The sequence below is a fragment of the Sander vitreus genome, chromosome 17, assembly GCF_031162955.1.
Source record: "Sander vitreus isolate 19-12246 chromosome 17, sanVit1, whole genome shotgun sequence".
Classification (NCBI taxonomy): Eukaryota; Metazoa; Chordata; class Actinopteri; order Perciformes; family Percidae; genus Sander; species Sander vitreus.
The window spans coordinates 6451849-6476028 of record NC_135871.1 but is presented as its reverse complement, the minus strand read 5'-3'; the positions used below and the strand labels follow the sequence as shown (position 1 = coordinate 6476028).

The 24180-nt window shown below is 41.9% G+C and overlaps 1 protein-coding gene across 1 annotated transcript in view; it reads right to left on the bottom strand.

Annotated features, from left to right (window-relative positions):
• Positions 1–24180, bottom strand: part of dntt (deoxynucleotidyltransferase, terminal) — a 123103-nt gene that overhangs the window by 66991 nt on the left and 31932 nt on the right. Inside the window, exons 4-7 of the mRNA XM_078273788.1 lie at positions 19011–19181; positions 14051–14122; positions 13739–13862; positions 10101–10233 (exon numbers count right to left, since the gene is read on the bottom strand). Of these exons, the coding sequence (XP_078129914.1) occupies positions 10101–10233; positions 13739–13862; positions 14051–14122; positions 19011–19181 (500 nt within the window). The remainder of the gene's footprint in view (positions 1–10100; positions 10234–13738; positions 13863–14050; positions 14123–19010; positions 19182–24180) is intronic.

Below are 24180 nucleotides of genomic sequence, written 5' to 3'. Positions count from 1 at the left end.
CTTGTGATTGTCTGATGTTTTTCACCTGTTCCCCAGCCCTAGTGTCACCTGTCCCTCGTTTCCTCATTACCCTATGTATTTAGTCCCTGTGCTTTCGGTGTTTGTTGTTGGTGGATTGTCATTTGTCTTTTGTTATTTGTTGGCAGTCCTCTGTGCTTTTTGCTCTCCTGGATTTTTCCTCGTTTCTTTCCGTGTTTTTGGTTCTGCTCACCTGCCCTGCTTACATTTGTAAGTCTCTTTGTGTTCTTATTAAATTACTATTATTTGAAACTGCTGCACTCTCCTCGCCTTCCTGTATTTGGGTCCAAGCCTACAACCCTGACACTATAAATATGAGAATTAATGTGTTTGTCTGTGTGTGAGCCCTGTGGTGGACTGATCACCTGTCTAAGCCTGCATTCACACAGCGTGCGTCGGCCACAGTGGTGGAAGAAGTATTCAGATCCTTTAAAGTACTAATGCCACACTGTAAAAATACTCCTATTACAAGTAAAAGTCTAAAAAGGTATGCAAGTATCATTAGGAAAATGTACTTAAAGTATTAAAGTAAAAGTACTCGTGAGATGTGAAAAATCCTCACATTATAGAAACTGGAAACAATCCAAACTGTTGTGTTTAATGGTCCAATCATTTCAGTTGTACTTTTAGGCCGTTATATTGTTTAGTAGTTTAATTTATAATTGTTTTTTATAAACCACATGTGTTTTGTGTGCAACAATCTTAATTTGTAAAGTAACTAACTAAAGCTGTCAGATGAATGTAGTGGAGTAAAAAGTACCATATTTATTTTTGAAATGTAGGAGATTAGAAGTAGAAAGTGGCATTAAAAGACTCAAGTACAAATACCTCAAATGTACTTAAGTACAGTACTTGTAACATTCTGATGTACTTAGTTACATTCCACCACTGGTCGGCCATCAGACGGTGCGGCAAAAAACACAGGTCTTTCCATTCATTTTTGAATAGGGGTAGTGCTTATAGGCTGCAGCGGGGGTTGCCGCAGGGGGGAGATGGAAAAAAACTGCAGCAGCCTGCAGCGAAAAGTTAGACAGAGTCAACTTTTGGAGAAACGCCACCCTACATCATGCTGCCGTAGCCAATCAACTGATGATCAGAACTTGTCAGTGTGTTTTGAGTTGGTGTGAGTACGGTGGCCCTGAAGTGCAAATCACAACGGCAAAATAGGAAAACACGACAGGATTAACTTCTACCAGAAAAGGTAGGGCCTATCTAGCAGAGGACGGACCCTCCTGATTGGATAGACGGACTGTCTGTCTTTTAACAGGAAGGATGGGTACGTATGTGAGAGTCCCAAACAGGGACTCTCACATACGTCACAAACATCACTGCCACAAAGTTTTAAAACAAAACACAAGCACTGAACTGTCAAGGAGATTGTGTAGCAGCTGATTGTTTGCCAAACAACAAAACAAAGTCGCTCTGTTTCGCTCTTGTCTCTCTATTTCTCCCTGAAATGAAGCTGCATTCATGTGCGGTCGGGAACTTCGAGATCTAGATACGATTTGACGGAATAACAGTAATTGTGAAATATTAAGTTTACTTGTGCTACATTGAGGGTTTAAAGAAAACAACAGGAGGTCACACAAAGGGGCCATGTTAGTGACACTCCCACCGCCGCACAACCCTGCAGGAAATCGCCAGATCGCTATTTTTCATGTCTGAACGCAGCCTGAGTTTCTTTCATCCAGAATGACTCAATAAGCAGTCAGATGGAATGATGAAAAACAGTGATTTCCTGGGGTTAGAATAACTGTCTAAAACAACCCTTACATTGCGTTGTCATGACAGTGAGAACAATGCAGACACAAAACACACGGCCAACACCATGCACAAGTGCTGAAGTTGCCCCTCAAACGACAGAAGCTTCCCCTGCCAGGCTGTGATCAGGCTATCTGCTAAAAGGCAGGGCATCATTTAAACCTGATCATTACCCAACACCCACTGACACACACACACAAAACTTTATGAACAATTGCCAAAATCATACAGATGTAAGACATGGCAAAATGACAACAAATGTTGGTGGCGATACGGCTGCAAAGAAGGTTTAGCCGTGGCGAGGCTCCGTGTTTGATCTCTACTTGCCGCCTCGAACGACTGAGTGACGGCAGAGAGAGGCACATTAAATGAGGTTGTGAATGGCTTGTGGCAAAGCTTCAAAGGTCACTGTGGCTAATTCAGGGAGCAAGGATGTATTCGTAAACAGCAATTAGAGCTCCACAAGGCATGATGACGGTAATGGTTAGCGTTAGTGGCAGACAGCATGCACCCATGTTGCATTAACAGAAAGAGGGCCTGGCTTACAGGTTCACTCGGCAGATGCCGCTTTAGTCACAGGCATTTCATTTGCACTGTGACTGTATGTCATTTATTTTCTTTCTAAAATAATTGAAGATGTGAGAGTGCTCACTTTTACGCTTGTGTTTCACACTCAATGGTATTTATGTAGTCCTTCATGTCAAAAGTCGACGCTTGTTTAATGAGTCGACTGGTAGGACACAGCTATTTGAGACTGCATCACAGATTTCCATCTGCTGAATGAGCAACTTTCTGCCAACACTCTTAATTGGCAAAGCTGGGATTCCACAACACTTCCAGTTTGTACAGTGCACTCAAGTTGTTAAGTGAATCTCACTGCTAGCCCTCTGCTGCGCTGGCAAAACTCACTCCAGTGCACTGCATAAATGAGTGGCATGAATAGCAAAAAGCCAAAGCGGGAGAGAGACGGAGAGATCATCAGCATGAATTGAGTTTACCTCCAATCACAGCTTTAAAAAACAAACTGATTTCAGCGCAGCATGGGAAACAAGGGAATTGGGGAAATTGTTTTTTTTTTTTTTTAAGATACATTTTTGGGCCTTTCTTAATATAGGACAGCTGAAGACATGAAAGGGGGGAGAGAGAGAGGGGGAAATGACATGCAGCAAAGGGTCGCAGGGCAGAGTCGAACCTGCGGCCGTTGCGTCGAGGGGTAAACCTCTATATATGGGCGCCTGCTCTACCAGGTGAGCTACCCAGGCGCCCAAATTGGGGTTTGTTGTGAAGGAGGAGACGCCGAAGCATTACACTTTTTTCAACTCCTTCCTGATTGCACTGGAACATTAGTATGTGTACAGATACCTCCTCTGGTTCAACCGCGGTCAGCAGAAAAGTAGATGACAATTCTCTGCAGCGAAGAGTGTTTTTCTCCATCTCTGCTTCTAATGGAAAACCTTCAGAACACTGTTTTTATTAAGCATTAGGCATCCACTCCTGCTCAGTGGGAGATAAGGCTGGCAAGGCTCGGCTGAGAAATATTAGCTTTGATGAGCTGTTAACACATGGTAACACCCGCCAGTCTTTAAATCAAGCACCACAAAAGGGCAGAGCAGTCGAATTTAGCCAGTCGGCTATTTTATTGCGTGAGGGAAAATGCTAAATTATTAATCCTTTCAGCACAAAGCCTATCAAATATACATAGTTATTTACAAATGTGTGTGGACGACACGGCGACATGTATGAATAATACAGATGTGGGGAAGTGTCGCTGCTGCTGGAAGTTTCACAGAATGCATTTATCTGCGAGAAGGAGAGTTCAGGGGCAGCCCAAAAGTGGCTGGTCAGGGGAAAAGAAACTGGATTGTGCGCACCGATGCATCATTTTCACCTTGTGTCTCACTTGCTATCTTAAGTTTCTTCCTAACACAGAAAAAAAAAAAACAAGGTGATAATCAGGAAGCTATTACATAAAAACAAGAAAAAGCACCAAGTGCAAAGCGGATACATGGGCTATACATCATGATCAGACAGCTTGTTTTGCTCTTTTCCTCTGCAAGCTGATACTAGTTAGTTTTAAAAATCATGACACCCTGAACTAAACTGATAAGGATTACTTATCTCGGTTGTTGTTCAAGGGAAACAATGCAGCGGGACTCAGCCCTTGTTTGAGGATTTGAGAGCAGACACCATTGGGCCCCTCATCAGTGTCACTTAGAGTCGTATTCCAGACAATCTCATGTTGAATAAGAGTCACAGCGGGGACTTGCCGGTTTCACACTGAAATAAATACACACACCGCTGACACCGAGTGAGCCTTTCACACGCAATGGTGGTAGAAGCTGTATTTTCAAGCCTAATCTATTTTTAATCCTCCCTCCCAACAAAACCGCTTTAAGATTTGACACCCGCCTTCCACAGCTGTCCTTTCAATAAGGCTAATGTCAGTGGCATCAACAAATCCTCGCCATGCTGCTTCCCTCTGAAGTGGATGACAGCTTGAGTTTACTGGTGCACAGCACTTATTTTGTGACTTTTTGGGAGCAGAGTATTATTATTATTTTTTCTTTTTCTTTGGGGGGGTATGTTATCCAGAGATGAAAGATTCGCCAGAGCCGAGTGCATCTATTTAAAGAGGTAGGCTATATAGTATAATGTGCATCGCCATTTTTGACAGGGGCTACCGGCTGGAAAGATGAAGCTAATAAGAGACTCTACATCATGCTGGAAATTATAGATAATTAAAATCGAGCTTTGACAGGACTTTGGAAGGGAACATTTTCCAATATGTCACCCCGAAAAGAATTAGTGGGTTATTAGTGGCGCTGCTGGCATCTTAGAGAGCAGTAGGCCTGTAGCGTAAATTTACGTCGACGCTTCGCCACACACACCTATGACACACACGTGGGAGACCAAAACATTGCAGGATGGAGGACGAAACAGCAACCTCCTCACATAATTTCCCAACAAAGCCCTGCAAAAAGCCCCAATAAAAGAAAAAGTCCTAAAAAAACAGCTCGCCCTTAATCATCGAAGGTATGGGAATACTTAAAATATAGTCCCAAACGTAAAGGTGTCGTTATTTGCACTCTTTGCCAAATGGAGTTGGCATACCATACCACCACAACAGCAATGTGGGAGCATCTGAAACGGAGGCACCCCACTGTCACTCGTGAAGGAGACAATAACAACTGAGTACTAACGTTGGCTAAATTAATTTCATGTTTGTGTAGTGTGTTGTGTAGCCTGAGCTCTGCACACTTCGGTGGTGCTAGCTAACTATCTTAGCTCTCCATGCAGTTTGTTCGTACTAGGTTAGTAGCTAACGTTAACGTTAGCTAGCTACTGGCGCCTAGACAGCTGTGTTTAGAGTTGTCATCTAATGTTGGCTTGAATCATAGCTAGCTTATGGCTGCAGAACACAGCTATCTATAGTAACTAACGTTAGCTAACGTGAACGTTAGCTACTAACCTAGCACAAACAAACTGCACAGAGAGCTAAGATGCGTTGGTTAGCCTAGCACCACCAAAGGGCACAGCTGCATTAGCATGTAAACTTACAGAATAGCAGTTAAGAGAGTCAATTTGATTATGCATCAGGTTTTATGTTGTTATATTGTGTTAAACACTCTCAGGAATGTTTGTTTTTGCACTACAACTTGATTTTTTTGAACAAGAGAGTTATGTTGGTACTGTAAAAGAGTAAACAGGCTAGGCTTTCATTTTGTATAACAGTAAAATAATTATTTATTTTATGTAAAGCAGAAGATTTTTTTGCTGTGCAAAATTGTTTAATAAAGTATATGTTTTAGAATTTTTTGGTATTTGAGATACATTATGGTTTTTATTAATCGAGCAACAGAAAAATAATCGTTATATTAATCGTCCAATTAGTCGTTAGATTAGTCGACTAATCAATAAAATAATCGCCCGATTAATCGTTTAATAAATAATCGTTTACCCCCAGCTCTAGAGAGCAGATGAACTATTTTGGTGTAAAAGGCCTTATAATAATGCCTCACGCTGTGTTTAAACCATGTCTGGAGAATCTGCTTTTCAGCAAGATAAAAAGGTAAATGATTTACTTACTGAGTGATAATGTACAAGTCATCACTCTTAAATTATAGCTCCACATGATTCTAATTAGGTCTCACGTAATACTCCCCAAGCCTGCACCATACAGTACTGTATATGAGATGAAGTCAATGTGGTCTTCATCTCCCCGAGTCTTAGGCTATAAAAGCTCCCTCAAAGGCCCCTTACCGCTTTGCAGCAGACTCCTGGTCCATTAATCTTGTGCTGTTCCTCCCCTTCATTCTTGATGTTAACTATCCATGAGGCTCTAATCACTTTCCTCATCTCTTTTACCACATTATCCCCTTGAGGAGCAGTTATTTACATAATCAGATATCATTCCAGCTGTCATTTATCCTTTTGAAGATTAGACATATTGGTTTTTTTTTTAGTCTGGTGCAGTTTGATACCATCTTTACTTAAGAAAGTTGTGGACCTATAACCACCGACACAAATTATTAAATATACACCACCGTCCAAGACGATTTACCTTTTGTGAAAAAAAACACATTGAAAAGTTTAGTTAATGAGCAGTAAAATGCACCTTCTCTCAATTCAATTCACTCAGGGTGTTTTACTGCCACAGACTTACAGTACTTGGTCTGGTATGACCCAGGGCGATTTAAGCCCTTTTTTTAAACTTGATCCTGGCACCCCTAAAAAATAAGTTTAAAAAAAGAAGATTGTGTTTGACAAGTTCCTGCAAGATCAGTTTTTGAGCCAGAGTACAGATTCTGGTATCACCTGAAGTAGTGAAGACGTGGTCGTAACATGCCTTCTAAGTCGGCAAAGCTGTTTATTGCATGATTATTTTCAAACGGGTCCATTATACTCTTGCATCAAGATATCTGACTTAGCTGTAGCCTAGGCAAGTTCGGTTCAGAGTTCTGCATGAAGTGAAAATAATGATTGAAATAGTGAAAATATGTTAATAATAGTGAAAATATGTTAATATTATTATCACCTTATAGAAATCGGAGGTGACTAAATATTGATCCTAAGAGCCCAATTTATTCAATATTTGCATGGTCTCGCTTTGACCCTCGCTTTGGAGCCACAGTGAAAAATAGCCTCAGGAAGGAACTTGTTTTAGTGGACGTTCAAAAATTGTTTTTTTTGTGTTCAGGTCTCTGTTTTAGCTACAGAATGAGACCTCTCACTGCTGTAACATCTTTGTTGGCAGTCACACATGCGCAGTAGCTAGGTAAGATCACATCATCTAGCTAGCTGTTTGTTTCTACAACTTCAGTAGTACAAGGCAGGATTAGCCGGGAGACTTCTTCTAAACGAGGGCACACTTCCAACTTTGTGTGGAATACCTGCAGAATAGGGAGATTATGGTGAACTAGTGTGTGTTGTAGCAGTGTTTTGCCATTCAGAACGAGCTAGCATTCTACAGTTAGCCACCTCATTTCGGCTAGTGACGTAAAAAGCCCTGCCGATTTTGAACAGCTCACCCAGAGACTGAAGACAGGACACATTCAGAAACCTGTATTTTTTTTTCACAAGTTTGTATGCGTGTGGAAGCACCACAGACACAAAATAACACCCCAAATCCCAGAAAAAGTGATTTTTTTTAATATGGGCACTTTCATTTCATCCCAATTTGGGTTCACATTCCTGCTGGAACATGTCCAGTTGTGTATTTTTTGGTTTAGAAGGCGTTATTGGTATTTTTTCACTGGTCTTTTTCGGGAGGGGGGGCATAAAGAGACACACGCTCCAACAGAGCATCTCAGACAGACAGACAGACAGACAGACAGAGGGTGAATACAGGTGGTACATCCATGTGCAGTACATTAATGCATGCAAACATGTTCTAGCAGAAACACAAAATATGAGTATAGTAGGTCCGGAATATAAAGGAATATAATACGTCAGTGGCATTGTAAAGTCGCAGTTTGACATCTGGCGGCACAAAACTTATATCTGTATACAGACGTCGTTGGTCATTTAGCAGAAGTTACTTTGTCTCACTTTAAAAGTCAGTTTATGGTAATTTTTTACCAAACTTTGACGAACTGGAATGTTAAAATACAGCAAATAGAAAAAAGGGAACCTTTATAAGATTTGTCGAGAGAGAAAAAAACAACTCTCTCGGGCAACATGTTTTGATTGTGGCCCAGGCACTATTAAAGACCATCACCTAAGCTGTGGCAGCTCTGTCACCCCTGTTGAGATGCAAGCGCCTGTGCTTATTGCCAGACTGCTTTTGAATTATTTACCGCACATGCCACTGGTTATGGCTGGATTTTTACAACACCACAGAGCAGAGTGCTACAGCTTGCTCAGGCACAAAGCGTCGCGCATAAAAAAAGAGCAGCACAGAAAGGTGGGGACGGAGAGAGGCGCCGGCTGTGAGCAAATGGTTGCACTCAGTAGGTGACTGTACTGTAAGAGCACTCACCATGCACTCTGAGATTGACAATGTAATGCATTTCAATATCTTAATGCAAATGCAACGCTACGTTGGGAATGACCTGTGACACGGTGCAATGTCTGTTTTTTATGACCCAGTATAAAGAGACGGTTGAGTGTGTGCATCAACACATTTGATCTACTAATTCATATCAACTGTAGGATGCATTCAAGCACCAGCAGCACCGATGCTTCAACCACACACAATCTGCGACTGTGTGACAATAGTTAATTATTAAGATGATAGTCTCGCATTGCCGGACCTTCCTCCACAGCGCTGCGGGGGAGGGTCTGGCTAGTACACACATCATTCCAGGATGGGAGAAAAACGTGCTCCGTTTTTTTTTTTTTTTTTTTTTTTGCCACATTGGCAAACTAATCACAATCGTCTCGGGTGCCGGGCACAATGATTTTGTCTCTGCAAAATAGCCTCGGGAAGGAACTTGTTTCAGGGAACTTGTGTACGCAAGGGCGTAACTTTGGGTTCAACATTGGAGGGGAGTTGAGTTCTCCACTTTTGAGCAAAATTGAAATTTCTGCAACAATTTGTGTCTTTTCTGGATCAAATGAATTTCTGGATTTATGTAAAGGAAATTATAATAAGTTTTTGGGGTGGGTTGCATTGGTCAGTTTTGATTATTGGGGTTTTAACCCCTGTAAATTACGCCTATGTGTGTACATTCAAAAGTTGTTTTAGTTGTGCAACAGAAAACTCAGATTGGACAGATAGTCTAGCTAGCATTCTGGATTTACCCTGCAGAGATCTGAGGAGCAGTTAACCATAGTCCTCACAAATCCACCAGAGTTTAGAATGCCAACACAACGAAAGAGGAAGGTGTGGGGAAATCAGACGGAATTTCCAGCGGCACCTGAACAATCCCGGGAAGTGGAACGGCGTCGATATGGACTAAAAAGATGAGGATTCTAATATATTTGCATTCCCCTTTGCATAACCATAAGTGCTGTTCTATTTCAACTACCGTATCGACACTGAGGGCCAGATGTACTACAGCTTCTGCGGCCACTTCAGGTGTATTTGTTTCGCAACGTGCTCGTAAAAGCATGGCGAGGTATGTACAATCAGGCCGCACTGAGGTAAAAGTCACGGGAACTGAAAATGGCAAATTGTGCATGCATATGCATTCACGGGAGGGTCAAGGGGAAAGTGGGAGTTTCCCATAAAGAGATGGGCAGGGAAGCGTAAAGTGCACCTAATTGTGTATTCCGTGGAATGTACAAAAACCACCCGTGAAAGCGCGCCTCTTAAAAGCAGGTGTAAACCAGCCGCAAGGTTTCCTCGCATCTGCCTCCTGGTGAAATGGCAGCAGTAATCCGAGCAAGACGGAGACATAGGCCAACGAGACGAGCTGAAAAGATTTTTGCCACGACGATCACACTTTTTCAGTTGAGTGAACACGAAATCATTAAGCGTTACAGATTAAGCAGCCATGCAATATTACAGTTACTGGAAGAAATCAAAGATGACATTGAATCTCCGACTCGGCGTACACATTCCATTCCAGCAGTTGTTAAACTCCTCGCTACATTACAAATATTTGCATCAGGATCATTTAAAACCGTCATAGCATCAGCAGTGGGAATATCGCAGTCTGCACTCAGCCGTATCATAGCACCAGTACTTAACACTTTGCTACAGCGCCATTTACGGTATAGTGGGCGGAGAAAGACCCGATGAACTGCAGTTTTGGTAAATACGACTTAAGCTGAAGTATCACAGCGTGCGCTTTCTGCGGGTTGGCCATGGCACTGATAACGCTACATTCGCAAATGTAAGTACATCTGGCCCTCGGAGGCAGGGACATGACATGTACCTGCGGAAGCCACCTGTCAGTGCTAGTATGGCGGATGGTGTGATCGCACGGAGAGCTTCGTCAATAATGTTCCTCAGGGATCGGGCCTCTGCTTTACTGACAGCCCTGGTGATGTCTCCATAATGCAGAAAACCTGGAGGGAAAAAGAACACGTGGTTATTAGTCTGGGAGCCAGCCATCAATCATAGCTATTTGCTCTGGAGAAGTGGAGTCAGGGTGAATTAAAAGTAAGGTTAAAATGTGATATGTGCTGTTCTCTGATAGAAGGTGACTAGCGGTGCACGCCTGCCAGGGGGGGAGCGAGGTGGGGCTTCTGAGGCTCCAAGGGGGGGCTTAGATTAAATTTTGAGCCCCCCTAAAATGGGTCTAAAATCGCCAACGGATCAAAAGTTCTGTTACTGGGGAAATATCGGCACTCATTCTGTGAACTGAAAATAGATTTCAGGATTAGTAATTCTGTATACACCAAATCCCTAATCTATCTATGTCATGTGACTTAAAAACCGCTGCCATAAATGTGAGCAACCCCCCCCCCTCCCCAGCTGAGCTCCGAAGGTGTACGACGTCTGGTTCCGCCCCTGACGCCAGCTGCAGACACAAGGATTACAGTCAGTGTAGGTTCTGAGCTACATTACAGTACGATTGGTGGATTGATGGGTATCTTGTTGATATCATGCATCTCACTTTGTATTTTCTCTTTACTGTTGTGCTACATAAAAAACTATTTTCTTTCCTTAGAACAGATGGCGCTAGACCGCAAATTCATTACAATATCTTTAAGGACATTTCTGTCTGTACTGCCATTAAATAAATGGAATAGTTCATGTATCTGCTCTTTTAAGATATGCAGAATACAGTGGAGAGATCAGGGTTCAAACACATTTTCCATGTCAAAAACTGCCATTAGTTCTCTGCACGGAGCGGAGCCTGCAGTGTTCCGAATGATGGATTATGACCAGTTTGATGAAGATGTCTGTCAGCATAATACATCATCAGATGGAGTTTCGAACTGAATGGGAACCTGCGAGCGGTGTAATATAATGTTTTGAATTACCATCATGCGGTGCTACAGTGTATGCATCCAGCACCATCCTGAGCAGCAGCAGAAGCAGACAAATGAAAAGCTGCACATCGCTACTTCTCTTTGAGACATTTAACCACAAACATGAAATGCTCCGTGGGATTTCTATCACTGGCAAAAATGTAGGCGGGTGTTATCTACATGTCTGGCTGCTGTTATATTGCTTATATTCCTGTTCACTCAGCCATTTATTTATTTTTTGTAGATTTGAGCACCGCATCACCTCAGAGAATAACGACCGCAGCTACGACTGCACTTCAATTCATTACCATTCTGTGTTTTTTTTTTTCAACCAATCAGTATTTGTTTGTTTTTAGTTGCATAGCTCAAAGGATGGCAATGTCAGATGGTCAGTCCACCGCTTTGGTCCAGACTGAAATATCTGAAACAGCCATTTGATGGATTGCCATAAAAGTTTGTACAGACATTCATGGTTTCCAGAGAATTAAGCCTACTGACCCGCGACGTTTTCTCTAGCACCACCATGAGGTTGACATTTGGGGTTCAGAGTGAAATGGCTTTTGGATGGATGCAGTTCGGTGCAGACAGTCTTTGTAAACATGGGAACTATCAATCAATCAGACTTTACATAAAAGCAAATGTAGCAAAGTGCTTCATACAATTCCCCCCCCCCCCAACCTTATTCATAATGTGGAATTATTAATTATATAGTATTTATGTATTGCATTGATAATATGGAAGTATTAATGTAACGTTGATTGTTATGCTTTATCTTTTGTGTGGACCCCAGGAAGAATAGTTGTTACTACGGTAACAACTAATGGGGATCCTAAATTTAAAAAAAATTTAAAAAAAAGATCAAATATCAACTGTGTGCTAATTAGCCAATGTTAGCATGCAAACCTGCTAAACTAAGATGGTAACAGTGATAAGCATTGATGAAAACACTGATGATGATGATGATGATGATGATGATGATGATGATGATGATGATGATGATGAACTGCAACACATTCTCACTCCCAACTCATCAATTACTGTCGTCACTTTGTAAAGATCTGAGTCCACTGGCTTCATTTTTCAATGTGTAAAACTACACTACATCGTGGCCGGATTAGCTCAGTTGGTAGAGCACATATATAGAGGTGTATGCCTCGACGCAGAAGGTCCAGGGTTCGAGTCCAACCTGTGACAATTTCCTGCGTGTCTTTCATGTCTAGCTTTCCTATCCATTAAAGGTGTGAATGCCCAAAAAAAATCTTGCCCCCACTGTGGTCTCAATGTTGAAATACGTATATGATATATCATTATCGTGTATTATTTTACACCATATTAAAAATCTTTTTTTTGTTTACTGAAGATGTACATTTAACTGACACCCTGGTCTCCTGGGTGAAAGTCCTGTCTTGTTTGACCCATCCACCACCCCAAACAACCTCCTTACGCAGAGTTTCAGTCTTTCATCCTACTCGCAACCAACTTCTTACTTCATTGTCTTACAGCGCTGGGGTCAAAGGGCTGCTACGCCCGGTTCGTCCCATACAGAGGTGACTTGTGATGTGGTATCTGACGCTGAGAGCCACTGACCAAGCGTTAGTATGTTGGCAAGTTAGGAGTGAGAACGGCTTGATAGGTGAGGCCAGTGGATCATCACAGTTAGTGGGCTTCATCCTCTGGGGACCATGAATGTCTGTACAAAATTAAACGGAAAACCATCCAATAGTTGTTGAGATATTTCAGTCTGGACCAAAGCGTTGGACAGAAAGAGAGACAGACTAACGAAGCCATCCACAGAGCAATGCCACTAGCGTGGCTAAAAATATATTTCTTACATCCCTATAGCTGTTTTCCCACATCTTTGCTCTTCCAACTCTAGAAATTATATCAATAAATCTCACAAGTGACTCCACATGATGACCTTTCTGCTTACCACCCACATCTCTTAACTCTTCATTTTGACACCAAAGACCACAAACTGCAAAAGATTTTAAGCAAATATTTAAGCAACTTTCCTCAACCACATTCATTTACTACTGCTGTGGAAACCGTCCAAACACCTATATCCCAAATCACTGACTGTGAATAAACTGAAAAACAAGATCACAAAAGCAATATATGATGATTCCCCACAGAAATAGGAACCAACATCTTCCTTTACAAATACCTCTAACGTCAGAAACAAATCCTAACTCCCCAACTGTCTTTGCTTAGATGGCCCCCTCTGCCCAGCTGATTGATGAGAGCTCATGGGAATTCCACAGCAAGCGTTCCACTTCACAGTCACTGTTCATTGATTTTTTTTTTAAAAACACCCCTGCTGCCTTTTCCATTGTGTTGTCACCGTAAACTCCCTGCTGGTCACATCTCATCTCACTTTAGAGAAAACACATTACAGCTAGCGGCTCACATCAGGAGCCTCCTCTGGGACCTAAAAAAAGGACAAAAAAAGTCCAAATGATATGCAGCGCCCCCCCCCCCTCGGAGATATTTGACGATTAGGTTCTTTGAGTCTTTCTTGGAAGCAAACTCGAGTTGTAATTTTCAGTCTATAATTTGTGGAGTGGCAGAGTGAAAAAATGCTGAGATGTTGATGTACCAGTTTGTTGCATCCGGTTTAGATGAATGCTGCGGTCTGCCAGAATGTCATTGAATGAGCGCAGCCCTCTGCGGTACCACTTCTCAGCCGTCTTCGGTCCAACCCCAAACACACTCGTGAACAGCTGGCAGGAAACGAGGTAAGGACGTAATCAAGAAGACATGCTCTGAAATGACAGGCTCATCTCAGGGGAGGGTTAGCATTCAAAGTTTTCAAGAGCCCTACGTCCTCAAGAGATGTGAGCAAATGCAAATCATTTTCACGGGGAGAAAGCAACCGAACGTTGGAGGTTTTTTTTTTTCGTCTACTGACCTTAAGTGTTTGATACCTTTCATCAGAGAGTATTTTCTCGACTTCAAACGAACGGCCACATTGAAGGACCTCCTGCAAAATATGAAAGTAGATGATATCATTAGGAAAAACTTGGGTGTCAGCATCTGCTGGTAACTGGTTTCTGTTCCATCAGCAATTAACAAATGGCCTCAAATTGCTGCTCATTTAAAAACAGCTTCCACTCAAATCAGGTGCTCCTCGTGTCCTCATATCCATTTCCTTTTCAAGAAATAATGACTTTGTTGTTGTGAAACCTGAGATTAATGCCAGTTTTATGGCGTTCATAAAAAAAATAAAAATAAAAAAATAAAAAGCCCAGAGTAATGTTTTCCCCAGCTTCTATTGTTTGCTTCGGAAAAACTTTGTTGCGCATTTAATTGTCTGCCGCTTTCAGCAGAGCACGGCTAATTTGCTGGTCGCATTTGAACTGTCTTCATTATGTGCAGGCATAAAATGAGGCAGCAGCAGTTAACTTCCAATGGGGAGGTGTGGGGGTAGGGGGGGGGGGGGGGGTTATTGTAAAAGTTGTTGGCGTTGAAAGGGAGCCTATATATTTGTGCTTTACAAGAATGAATGATGAATATTTTTATTTCAGTGTCATGCCAATAAGGAATTACATGACACCAATACAAAAACACAATACAAAAAATAAAGAAAACATATTACAGCAGACACAACACATTAGTGTAACCCATAAATTGTCCAAGAACTAAACATTCCACACATAAAATAAAAATACAGCCCACAACAAAATGAAATGAATAAACAGGGAATGTCACTTCCAGACAGAATCATCGACGCAAAGCCGTCTTTCTTTTAGCCCGTGCTTGTTCTAGAAAGGTCTGCAAATAAAAATTAAAATTATGTTAAAACTAGCAGACCTTTACATTGGTAAAGGTACTAATACCACACTGTAAAAAAGTCCTGCATCGAAAATGTTACCTTAGTGAAAGTATGTAAGTATCGTCAGGAAAATGAAGTAAAAGTACTCAATGCAGATAAATCCTCACATTTTAGAAACGATCCAAACAGTCAACTTTAATGGTCTCATCATTTCAGCTGGACTTGTAAGCCTGTATATTGTTGGGTAGTTTTCATTTATAATAAAATATATTTTATAAACTACATGTGTGTTGTGTGAAAAAACCTTAATTTGTAAAGTAACTAAAGCTGTCACATGAATGTAGTGGAGTAAAAAGTACAATATTTCTCTCTGAAATGTAACGGAGTAGAAGTAGAAAGTGCCATGAAAAGAAAAGTAAAGTACAAGTACCTCAAAATTGTACTTAAGTACAGTACTTTAGTAAATGTACTTGTTACATTCCACCACACTACAAATCATTTTTAATTTTAATATTTTTCAACACAAATGAGAATAATGGCACCAAAGTGATCATTCCCTCCAATATCGTGAAACATATCGCAATCGCAATGTCAGTCAAAAATAATCGCAATCAGATGTTTTCCTCATACCGTGCAGCCCTAATTTTAAGCCTGTGAAGGGATGACATCTAGTATCAATGAACCAGTGGACCTGAGATCCACACAGTGAGTACGGTGCAGTTTGAAGCAGCCCTCACTGCTCAATGATGCATCCACCCGTCCACCTCTGCTTTTCAACCCTCGAGCTAGGGCCAACCTCAAACGCAAGGATAATACTTTAACACACTCGCTGCTCCGGGGAGGACACACTACTTTGAACGCACACTGAAAAACACATACTGACTATTCATCCCTGACTGTGCCTCAGTGCTCCCAGACTTTCATGTCAGTAGGTTTTTATATATTTTCCCCTCGCTCTGGATGTTCAGTCAGCAGCGGGCGGTTCAGTCGCTGCTGACAGTGTCACTCCGATGTTCACAGGCACATCAAGCGTTTTGTTTTTACTCTGTTTGGTTTCACTTTGTTTTTCGTGTCATGTCTTTTTTTTTTTTTTTCTTCAGTTTTGAGCCACGATCTGTTCAAAGAGACAACCTAGCGGGGAGAAAATAAAACTCAAAACCTCTCACCGCTGGGTGTGCGTCTGAATCATAAGAACAACAACAGGGAGAGGTCATTCACAGCCAGCCTAATTCAGTCTCCTGGGACGTTTGTGTTACTTTGTTTAATGAATCTGCCTCAGCGCTGACAGATTTGACATATTTTGAAACTTGCTCTGAAACCCGCCGTGTGTCTGTTAGGTTTAATGTGTCAGAAAGTTGGACTGCAGCGCTCACCTTGTTCTCCGACAGGGACTCTGCGTTCTCTCCGAGCAAACATTTCTCGGCACTTCCCCTGACAACTTGCTATGATTTCTGCCCCGAGCACGACTCTAGGTGAGGGGATGATTGCCAAGTGACCCAATAAGACTTCTCCCCCCCCCCTCCCGCCTCCTCCCAAAGTCGAGATAAACCGGTGTGATGGCTGTCAGTGTGTTTGCTCATGCGTGTGGCAAGTTGTGTTAGCTGTCTAGGACTTCAAATTTCAGAAACTATTTTTGATATCTTTTTGAATGATTGGATTTTTTCTTTTTTTTTTTTTCTTTTTTTTTAGCCTTCAACAACTCACAGCAAAATGTGTTCTGCAAGATGAAACACCATTTTGGTTTCCGCTGAAAGCATATTTGTACAGATTGGTATTCATTTTGGAAGAAGAAAGATTCAGCTACATTCTTCTTGACAGAGCACTAAAACGGCAAAACGTTTGAAGGAATATTCCAAAAAAAAGTATGAAATATTCACTCTATCAAATGAGGAAACGTTTGAAACTTGCCGCCCTCACAGAGGACAGCAGCTCCATTTTTTTCACACGATGAGTCGGCTGATGGTTGAATGATAATGGCTGTATGATTTTATGCAATGCCGCTTGATGTACAGTGCATTGTTCTATGTGAGCCTGCATGGTGGATTTCAGCATTTCTTTTACATATTTATATTATGTCTGTTTTATGCATTTTGTGTCTGGTGTAAATTCTATAGTTCACCCAGCTCTAAATGTTCTCCTGGGGACGAGAATGTTAAATTCTAAAGTTGTAGTCAGTTTGGATTCACAACAGTTACATTGTGTAACAACAGTTACACGGCAGGGCCGTTTCTAGCTTTCTAGCGGACCCCATGCAAGATGCTGTTTGGGGGCCCCTATTTTGTCAAATTAAACATCTCAAGTTGACCTAAGCAATTTAAGCCTACAGAAAATGATAGTAAAAAAGTTAACAATGAGGCTCCTCTATACATCAATAAATGCAACAGATGCAGGATTTTCCTCAAACATGTATTTTTGTATTTTTTAGAGCAAAGAAGGCTACTTGCTAGTGGCTACAAAAGGTCATTTTATTTCTGAGGCTGAACGGGCTGATCTTGCAGCTTGGGGGCCCCCTAAGTGGCTGCGGGGGGCCCTATGCATCCGCATAGTCCGCCTATAGGAAGAAACGGCTCTGTCTAACGGCTACACGGAGTCACAACATAAAAACGGCAAAATAAATAAATAATTCAAACTTGTTCCATTCTAACCGAACCCTGGAGCGTTTGGTTAGATAGTCCGGTTCGTTTGGAGTGGTGCGAAAGCTCATTCCAACAAACTCTGGTCTGCTTGAAAACTGCAGTGGAGGAAGAAGTATTCAGATCCTTTACTTCAGTAAAAGTACTAATACCACACTGTAAAAATACTCTCTTACAAGTAAAAGTCCTGCATTGAACATGTTACTTAAGTGAAAGTATGTAAGTATCATGAGGAAAATGTACTTAAAGTATTACAAGTAAAAGTACTCAATGCAGAAAAATCCTCACATTTTAGAAACTGGAAACGATCCAAACAGTCCTGTCAATCAGCTAAGAGTTTAACCAATCGGCTAATCATTTCAGCTGGACTTGTAGGCCGACATATTGTTGGGTAGTTTATCTAGTATCTGAAATTTGTACTTAAGTAAGTAAGGTACTTGGTTACATTCCACCACTGGAAAACAGGGGTCTTGGTTTACTTCCAAGCGCACTAGAGTTCAGTTTGCTAAGAACGCGAGCCGACCCAAATATAGGAAGTAAAAGAAAAACCACTGCTTTACTAGCCTGCAATTTAAATGTATTGTGTATATATACGGAATATATGGACTTATATGTGATTTAACGGCTGCTAACTTTCAAATCCATGAAGGTGTCATCCCTCTCTCTCTCTCTTATCAAGGCCTCGCTGTATGTCAGCTGCTCATATTGTTTGCCTTCTCTTAAAATGTGAGAAACCAGGAAAACCCATAAATCTGGTGTTGCTCCATTATTTCTGAGACCCGGAAGTGTCGGTGTGTTTCACTCGACTGGTTTCCACTGCGTGATATTTATTTATTTGTGAATCCAAGCTGACTATGGCTGCCATCCTTTGGGAAGGAGCAAAAAGTTGAAAACACCCAAGTGAGGGGGACATAAACCAATTTGAGACACCCACCAACAGGAAAATTTGCTACGAAGATGTATGGCTTTCATTATCAAAGTGGACTGTGTTACCATCATAGTCACTTTTCTCTGTTACACAGTCTATAGTTCACTGCTACATTAAACAACCGTCCTGTTTTGGGTGTTGTAGCTCATTAATCACATCACATATACTTAGCGTTACTGCTACCATTTTCCAATGCATTTGCCAAAGTGTCTAGATTGACTTTCCCCCTTCAAGGCAGCCACAGATCATTTCACAACGGTACGAAAAAAGTCAGAGAGACCTGGAAGTTGTGAGGTGAGAGAGGTAATCCATCATTGTAAGCGTCGCATTCATTTATTGCGTGCACACGCAGACGGATTTGAAAACTCTCCTCGTAAGGAAATTTGAGAGTCTGCTTCTGAAAACTTTGCATTCACAGGGTATGGTTTCAGAAAATCAAACTAGCATGGTTGCCCAAATTAAACACTGATGTTTCATTCCAAACATAATACAGATGGACTGGCTGTCAGCATGCAGGCTCTGGGCTTTACTTTACCTCCATGACTGCCTTGGTGTGTTCCCCCAGGCAGGGCAGGTCCAGAGTGGCCCCCAGGCTCCGCACCACCCAGGGCAGACTCTTCAGGACAGACGCCGCTCTCCTGAACGCCAGGCATTGACCCTCCATCTCGTTGAATTCATAGCTCTCCGCCAGCACTTCAAAAGCATCCTCCAGGGAGAAGAAGGCAAGGACAGGTGAGGGGAGAAAGAGGAATAATATAGAAGATTCAGTTCAGTTCAAACAACTTTATTTATCCCAAAGGTCAATTCGGTTTGAACAGTCTACAGATCAAAAACGTTTGCAGACAAACAGCAGACAGAATGTCAGACGTAACACACGAGGGCCGGGCAATGACTATACACAGTTCAATTCAAGTTAAGAACAATGATAGATGTCAGAAATAAATAAAAAGGCTCCCAGACAAATGGAACACAAATAGTACATACCTCAAGAGAGTAAAGTAAGATTAATAATACTATTGTCAAGATTCGAAGAGACGATAAGATTAGAAAGAAATAAAAATGTCCAAGACATTGTATAAAGAACTTCATAACGCAGACTTATGCATGAATTACCAATTCTTCGACGTATAGGTAAGACAGGGAAAACCCACGAAAGAAAGCAAGACCAAGCAAAAATGTTGTCAGGTGTGCATTCACGTGTGGATGGACTGACCCGTACAGGAAACCAGGCAGGGAACGGAACTCCCTCCAGTCCTTCCTTCCCCCCCCCTCCTTTATCCCTGTCCCTGTCCCTGTCACCGTCACTTTAAAGTGGGATGTGCTGCATGTTGGTTTTTCTTCTGGATGACCAGACAGAGACGATAGAGGCTGGCAAACACCAGACAGGAACCTGTCATTTTCCACTTGTTCACAACAGGCTCCCCCAGAGGAGCAGCCACGGGCTCCCCCTTTACAAAGGACATGTTGGAACACTCAAATAGGCTGCAGTCAGGATCAAGGAACGAATGGATGAATCTATGAGAGAGGACACAACGCTGCCAACAATCCTATTTTTTTTCTTTCATGCTAAAGTTGTTTGTTTAAGCTGCTACAATCAATATTTCAATCAGGAGAGACTTCGTTGCAGATATGCAAAGATTTATTGTACATATGCATGATTTGAAATGTACAGTCTTTGGAGATTAGACTTAAATCGTTATTTAAAAAATATAAATTTTTTAAAGGGGTAGAAAGCCGAAAGATAATCCCCTGAAGGAGTCTAGACACTGATGGTGGCGCGAGGAGCCTGGAAACAAAAACCGAAGAGCAGTCGGTAGTGGTCTGCCGGATGAGGACCCAGGAGCCGTGTGTGATGAAGACCAGAGGAGCAAGGGGAGGAGGAGGGTTGTGCTCTTATCCTGAAATGACAACTGAGCAGCAGAGAGAGACAGGTTTAAAACGGGGATGTCATGCAGTGATTGGCTCGTGATTTTCATGGCCGCTACAGCTGATCCGTTTAGAGGAGAGAGAAAGTGATTATGTTTTAGAAGTCTTCCTTAAAGAACTTGAGCTGAGCTCCATTTGTATGAATACTGGATCAAATCACTGATTAACTGTATCACATACCAACAGAGGACCCTACAGTCCTGGCTTTAAGGTTCGCAGCCAGCACCAAACGACACACAGACAGACAAAGTCAGCAACTAGCTAGCAAACCAACCAACCAACGCACTATTTATTAACACACACTTTAAAATTCAGTGTTCTAGTTGATCTTAAAACTGCACAAATAATGTACACAGCACACAATAATTTGCTCCCTAACAGTACTACCCTACAAAGGCAAAAGACCTTAACTCACTGGAGTGTGGAACTGAGAAAATGAATGAATAAATGAACAACACACAGCACAGTAACACAATCCCTTTTTTTCCTTTTGAGTCTGACCTTCTCAGCACCACCTTTCCCTTTTCTTTTTTGGGCTTCCCATCATAAAGTTGATTTACGCTTCTGCGTCGAATCGATGGTGTACCACCGCGGAACCCTCTGCGTCGCCGCGAACCCCTCTCCGAGCCCTCCGCTGTAACTCAACGTGCACCTCCAAAAATTTTGAACTTTGCGTCCAGGCGACACAGACCGCAAGGACTGCGATTGGTCAACTCGTCCTGTGTGTTGATAGTCGGTGTTTCAAGCAGCCTACTGTGGGGAGTAGCAACATGCTAGTTCACTGACATAAGCTTTGCAAATAAACTCAGACATATTTTGGTTACAATGACGGGGTTATCCGTTTGTAAAGTGTCTATATGTCAGTAACGTTTTGAAATTAGCACTTCGCCAGCAAGCAGTACTTTGTGGGCAGTTGAGCTAAAGTTTGCTTGCTAACATAAACTGGCTGGCAGACACCTCGCAAATAACCTCAGACTTATTTTCTGGTTACAGTAACTAGGTCAATGGATTTTACTGTGTCTATTTTTCGATATTTTTACAAAATCTAAGCAAGAAAAGGCTAAACAAATAAGATATTTTATATATTTTAGCACGACAGTCTATGGGGTTTGCCGTTCTGAGTACCATTTTGTTGGAAAGCAACCCCGACGCAGAACTCTGAAAGGGTCACGACGCCGTAGCTACGGCGTGGAGTTGACGCAGAAGCATAAAACAGCCTTTAGAGTCACACACTGTCTGTTAACGTTACCGATAGACTTCCAAATGTGATGAGGAAAAAAAGAGGTGTTCGATGGCTTTACGTGCTTTCTGATTAGCCTGTGTTTGTATTGAAATAAGAGGCTGCTGCGGCCCGCCGTACGGGTTGAGCAGAGGCTGCACAGTTTGACCAGTTGGCAGCGGACCAGTGTTGCTAAGAACTTGCAATACTAATGTAATATATATATATATATACTAATATAAAAAACAAGGGTAAGGACAAATGGCCACAGCACTATGGAGATAGGTCTGGCTACACCACAGATACATTCTAGTATAGGAGAAAACAAACACTCTGCCTTCTGCGGAGATGAGACGGCAGAACGGGACTGGATGGCTAGCAGAAACAAAGCTCCTTTTCGCAGAAATTGATAAAGAAAAGTGTCTTCTGAATGGCAAGTTGAGTATCAAGGCCCTTCCAGATGGTTCTCTCCACAAGACTTAAGTTATCTGCATGTATTGTTACTAGTGCTGTCAGTTAAACGCGTTATTAACAGCGTTAACACAAACCCATTTTAACGCCGTCAATTTCTTTTTTTTGGCCTAAACAACAAAGGCCTAGCAAACTTTGTTGTTTTTTTCCACATGCTGTTGCAACAACTAGTAACATTAGAAAAACAACACCACACCGGATCTAGCTAGACCGGAAATGAAACAACAGACACACTTGTTTGGGCTTGCGAGCCGGCTAAAGAGTAGTACATACCTGCAAACTAGTCGTTTTTCGGCAAAAATCGCCGTTTTGAATGGGAAAATGTCATCCATCTGAGACTCAGTGCTAATACTGCCTTAACGACCGTTATCTACCGGACCGAATAGCAATGCGGATTTCGGTGCCTTATTTAGGTGCCACTTCAATGCCTGCGCTTCTCTCTGATGCTCCCGAAAACGGACGTTAGAGGGAACTGAAACATCGCCGCACAGGACGCTAGTCAACACTAAACTTAGCAGCATCTAACGTTAACCTACTGTTAGCTAGCAGCTGGAGTAAACACGGTTAAAATGCTGACAGCTAAACGCCCGACACAACACCAGACTGTAGCTGCCGTTGTCTGAAAAACACAGACTCAGCCTCGCCAGCCTTGTGGTGCATTCCAAGTTATTGTAAAATACCCTTTTCCCATCCAGTGGTTGTTTTCGCTGTGTGCGATTAATTGCGATTAATTGCGAATTAACTATGACATTAATGCGATTAATCGCGATTAAATATTTTAATCGTTTGACAGCACTAATTGTTACTGTTGATGTGAACTGAGTTACCACCCGAGTACGTTGAGTCTTAAAGGTGCTCGAAGCGATATCACGCGTGTTTTAGGCTACAACATTTTTTGTCACATACAGCAAACATCTCCTCACTATCCGCTAGCTGCCTGTCCCCTGAACACACTGTAAAAAAAATGCGGTCTTTGTAGACAGCCCAGGCTCCACAAATGGAAACAGAAGCAAACTGCGCCAACCTGCACCACGAAACATAACAGTGTTTTGATTTGGGGGTGGAGGTTGGGGGGGTTAGTGTGCAGAAGGGAGGGGGAGGGGACGGGATGAGGAGGAGGGAGAGGCAAGCTAGCCTCCGTTTTGTTTGACAATACTTTGAACGTCAACAAGAAGTGACGTCACCCAACATCGCTTAGAGCACCTTTAATTACCACTTGAGCATTAAAAGCTTTTAAAGTACATTTAAAACAGATTAAAAAAATGTGCTATTAACTTGCGATTAATCGCGAGTGAACTAGGACACTCTTGCGATTAATTACGATTAAAAAATTGTAATAGATTGACAACCATACTAAAAATGTTTTGCAACAAATGCAATATAATATTTGTTGGACCAAATAGTCCAGGGAAAACAAACTATTTAGCTTCGTAAATGGTCAGAGGGTGGCTCTATCTTCCCCAAACCCTGATCAGTTATTGCACTTCACTGCAAGTGAGGAGAAAACACTTCACCATCACACTTTGTGATATTGACGACATGCAGCTGAACATTTTGTGCTGCTGAAGTGATGAGCTGCTGTTGTGGAACCAAGTGGAGAAAAACATGTCACCACATAGGAGCTGGATCATCAGCAGAGCCATTCATTAGCTAAACAGGTAATGTTCCTATGAAGGCTATGACAAGCCATTTCAAATGAGACTGCTGTCTGAATGTCTTTGAGATGGAGCAGGCTGCTGCAGTCAGGAATAAGGGCTTTGTCCCTGTAATCATTTGAGAACTGGCATTATTTTTGAATAGGCAGCACTTTTGCAGAAAAATGGAGCTGGTTTTTATTGAAGCAAGAAGGGTGGAATTCTCTGAAATGAAGTGCTAGGTATAATAGTTCTTCCAACTCAGCCACCAGCTTAAAAACAATTAGGAAAACACTTCATGGTTAGAAAAACTACAGTACAGTATGTGATCATTTAATCTAACTGCTCACAAAAGATTTATGTAGCACATCTCAAATTTCATGGAAAAGTGACTTGATACAATTATCACATTTCACATCACAGGGAATGCTAATATGTGGCTGCGTGAGAATCCT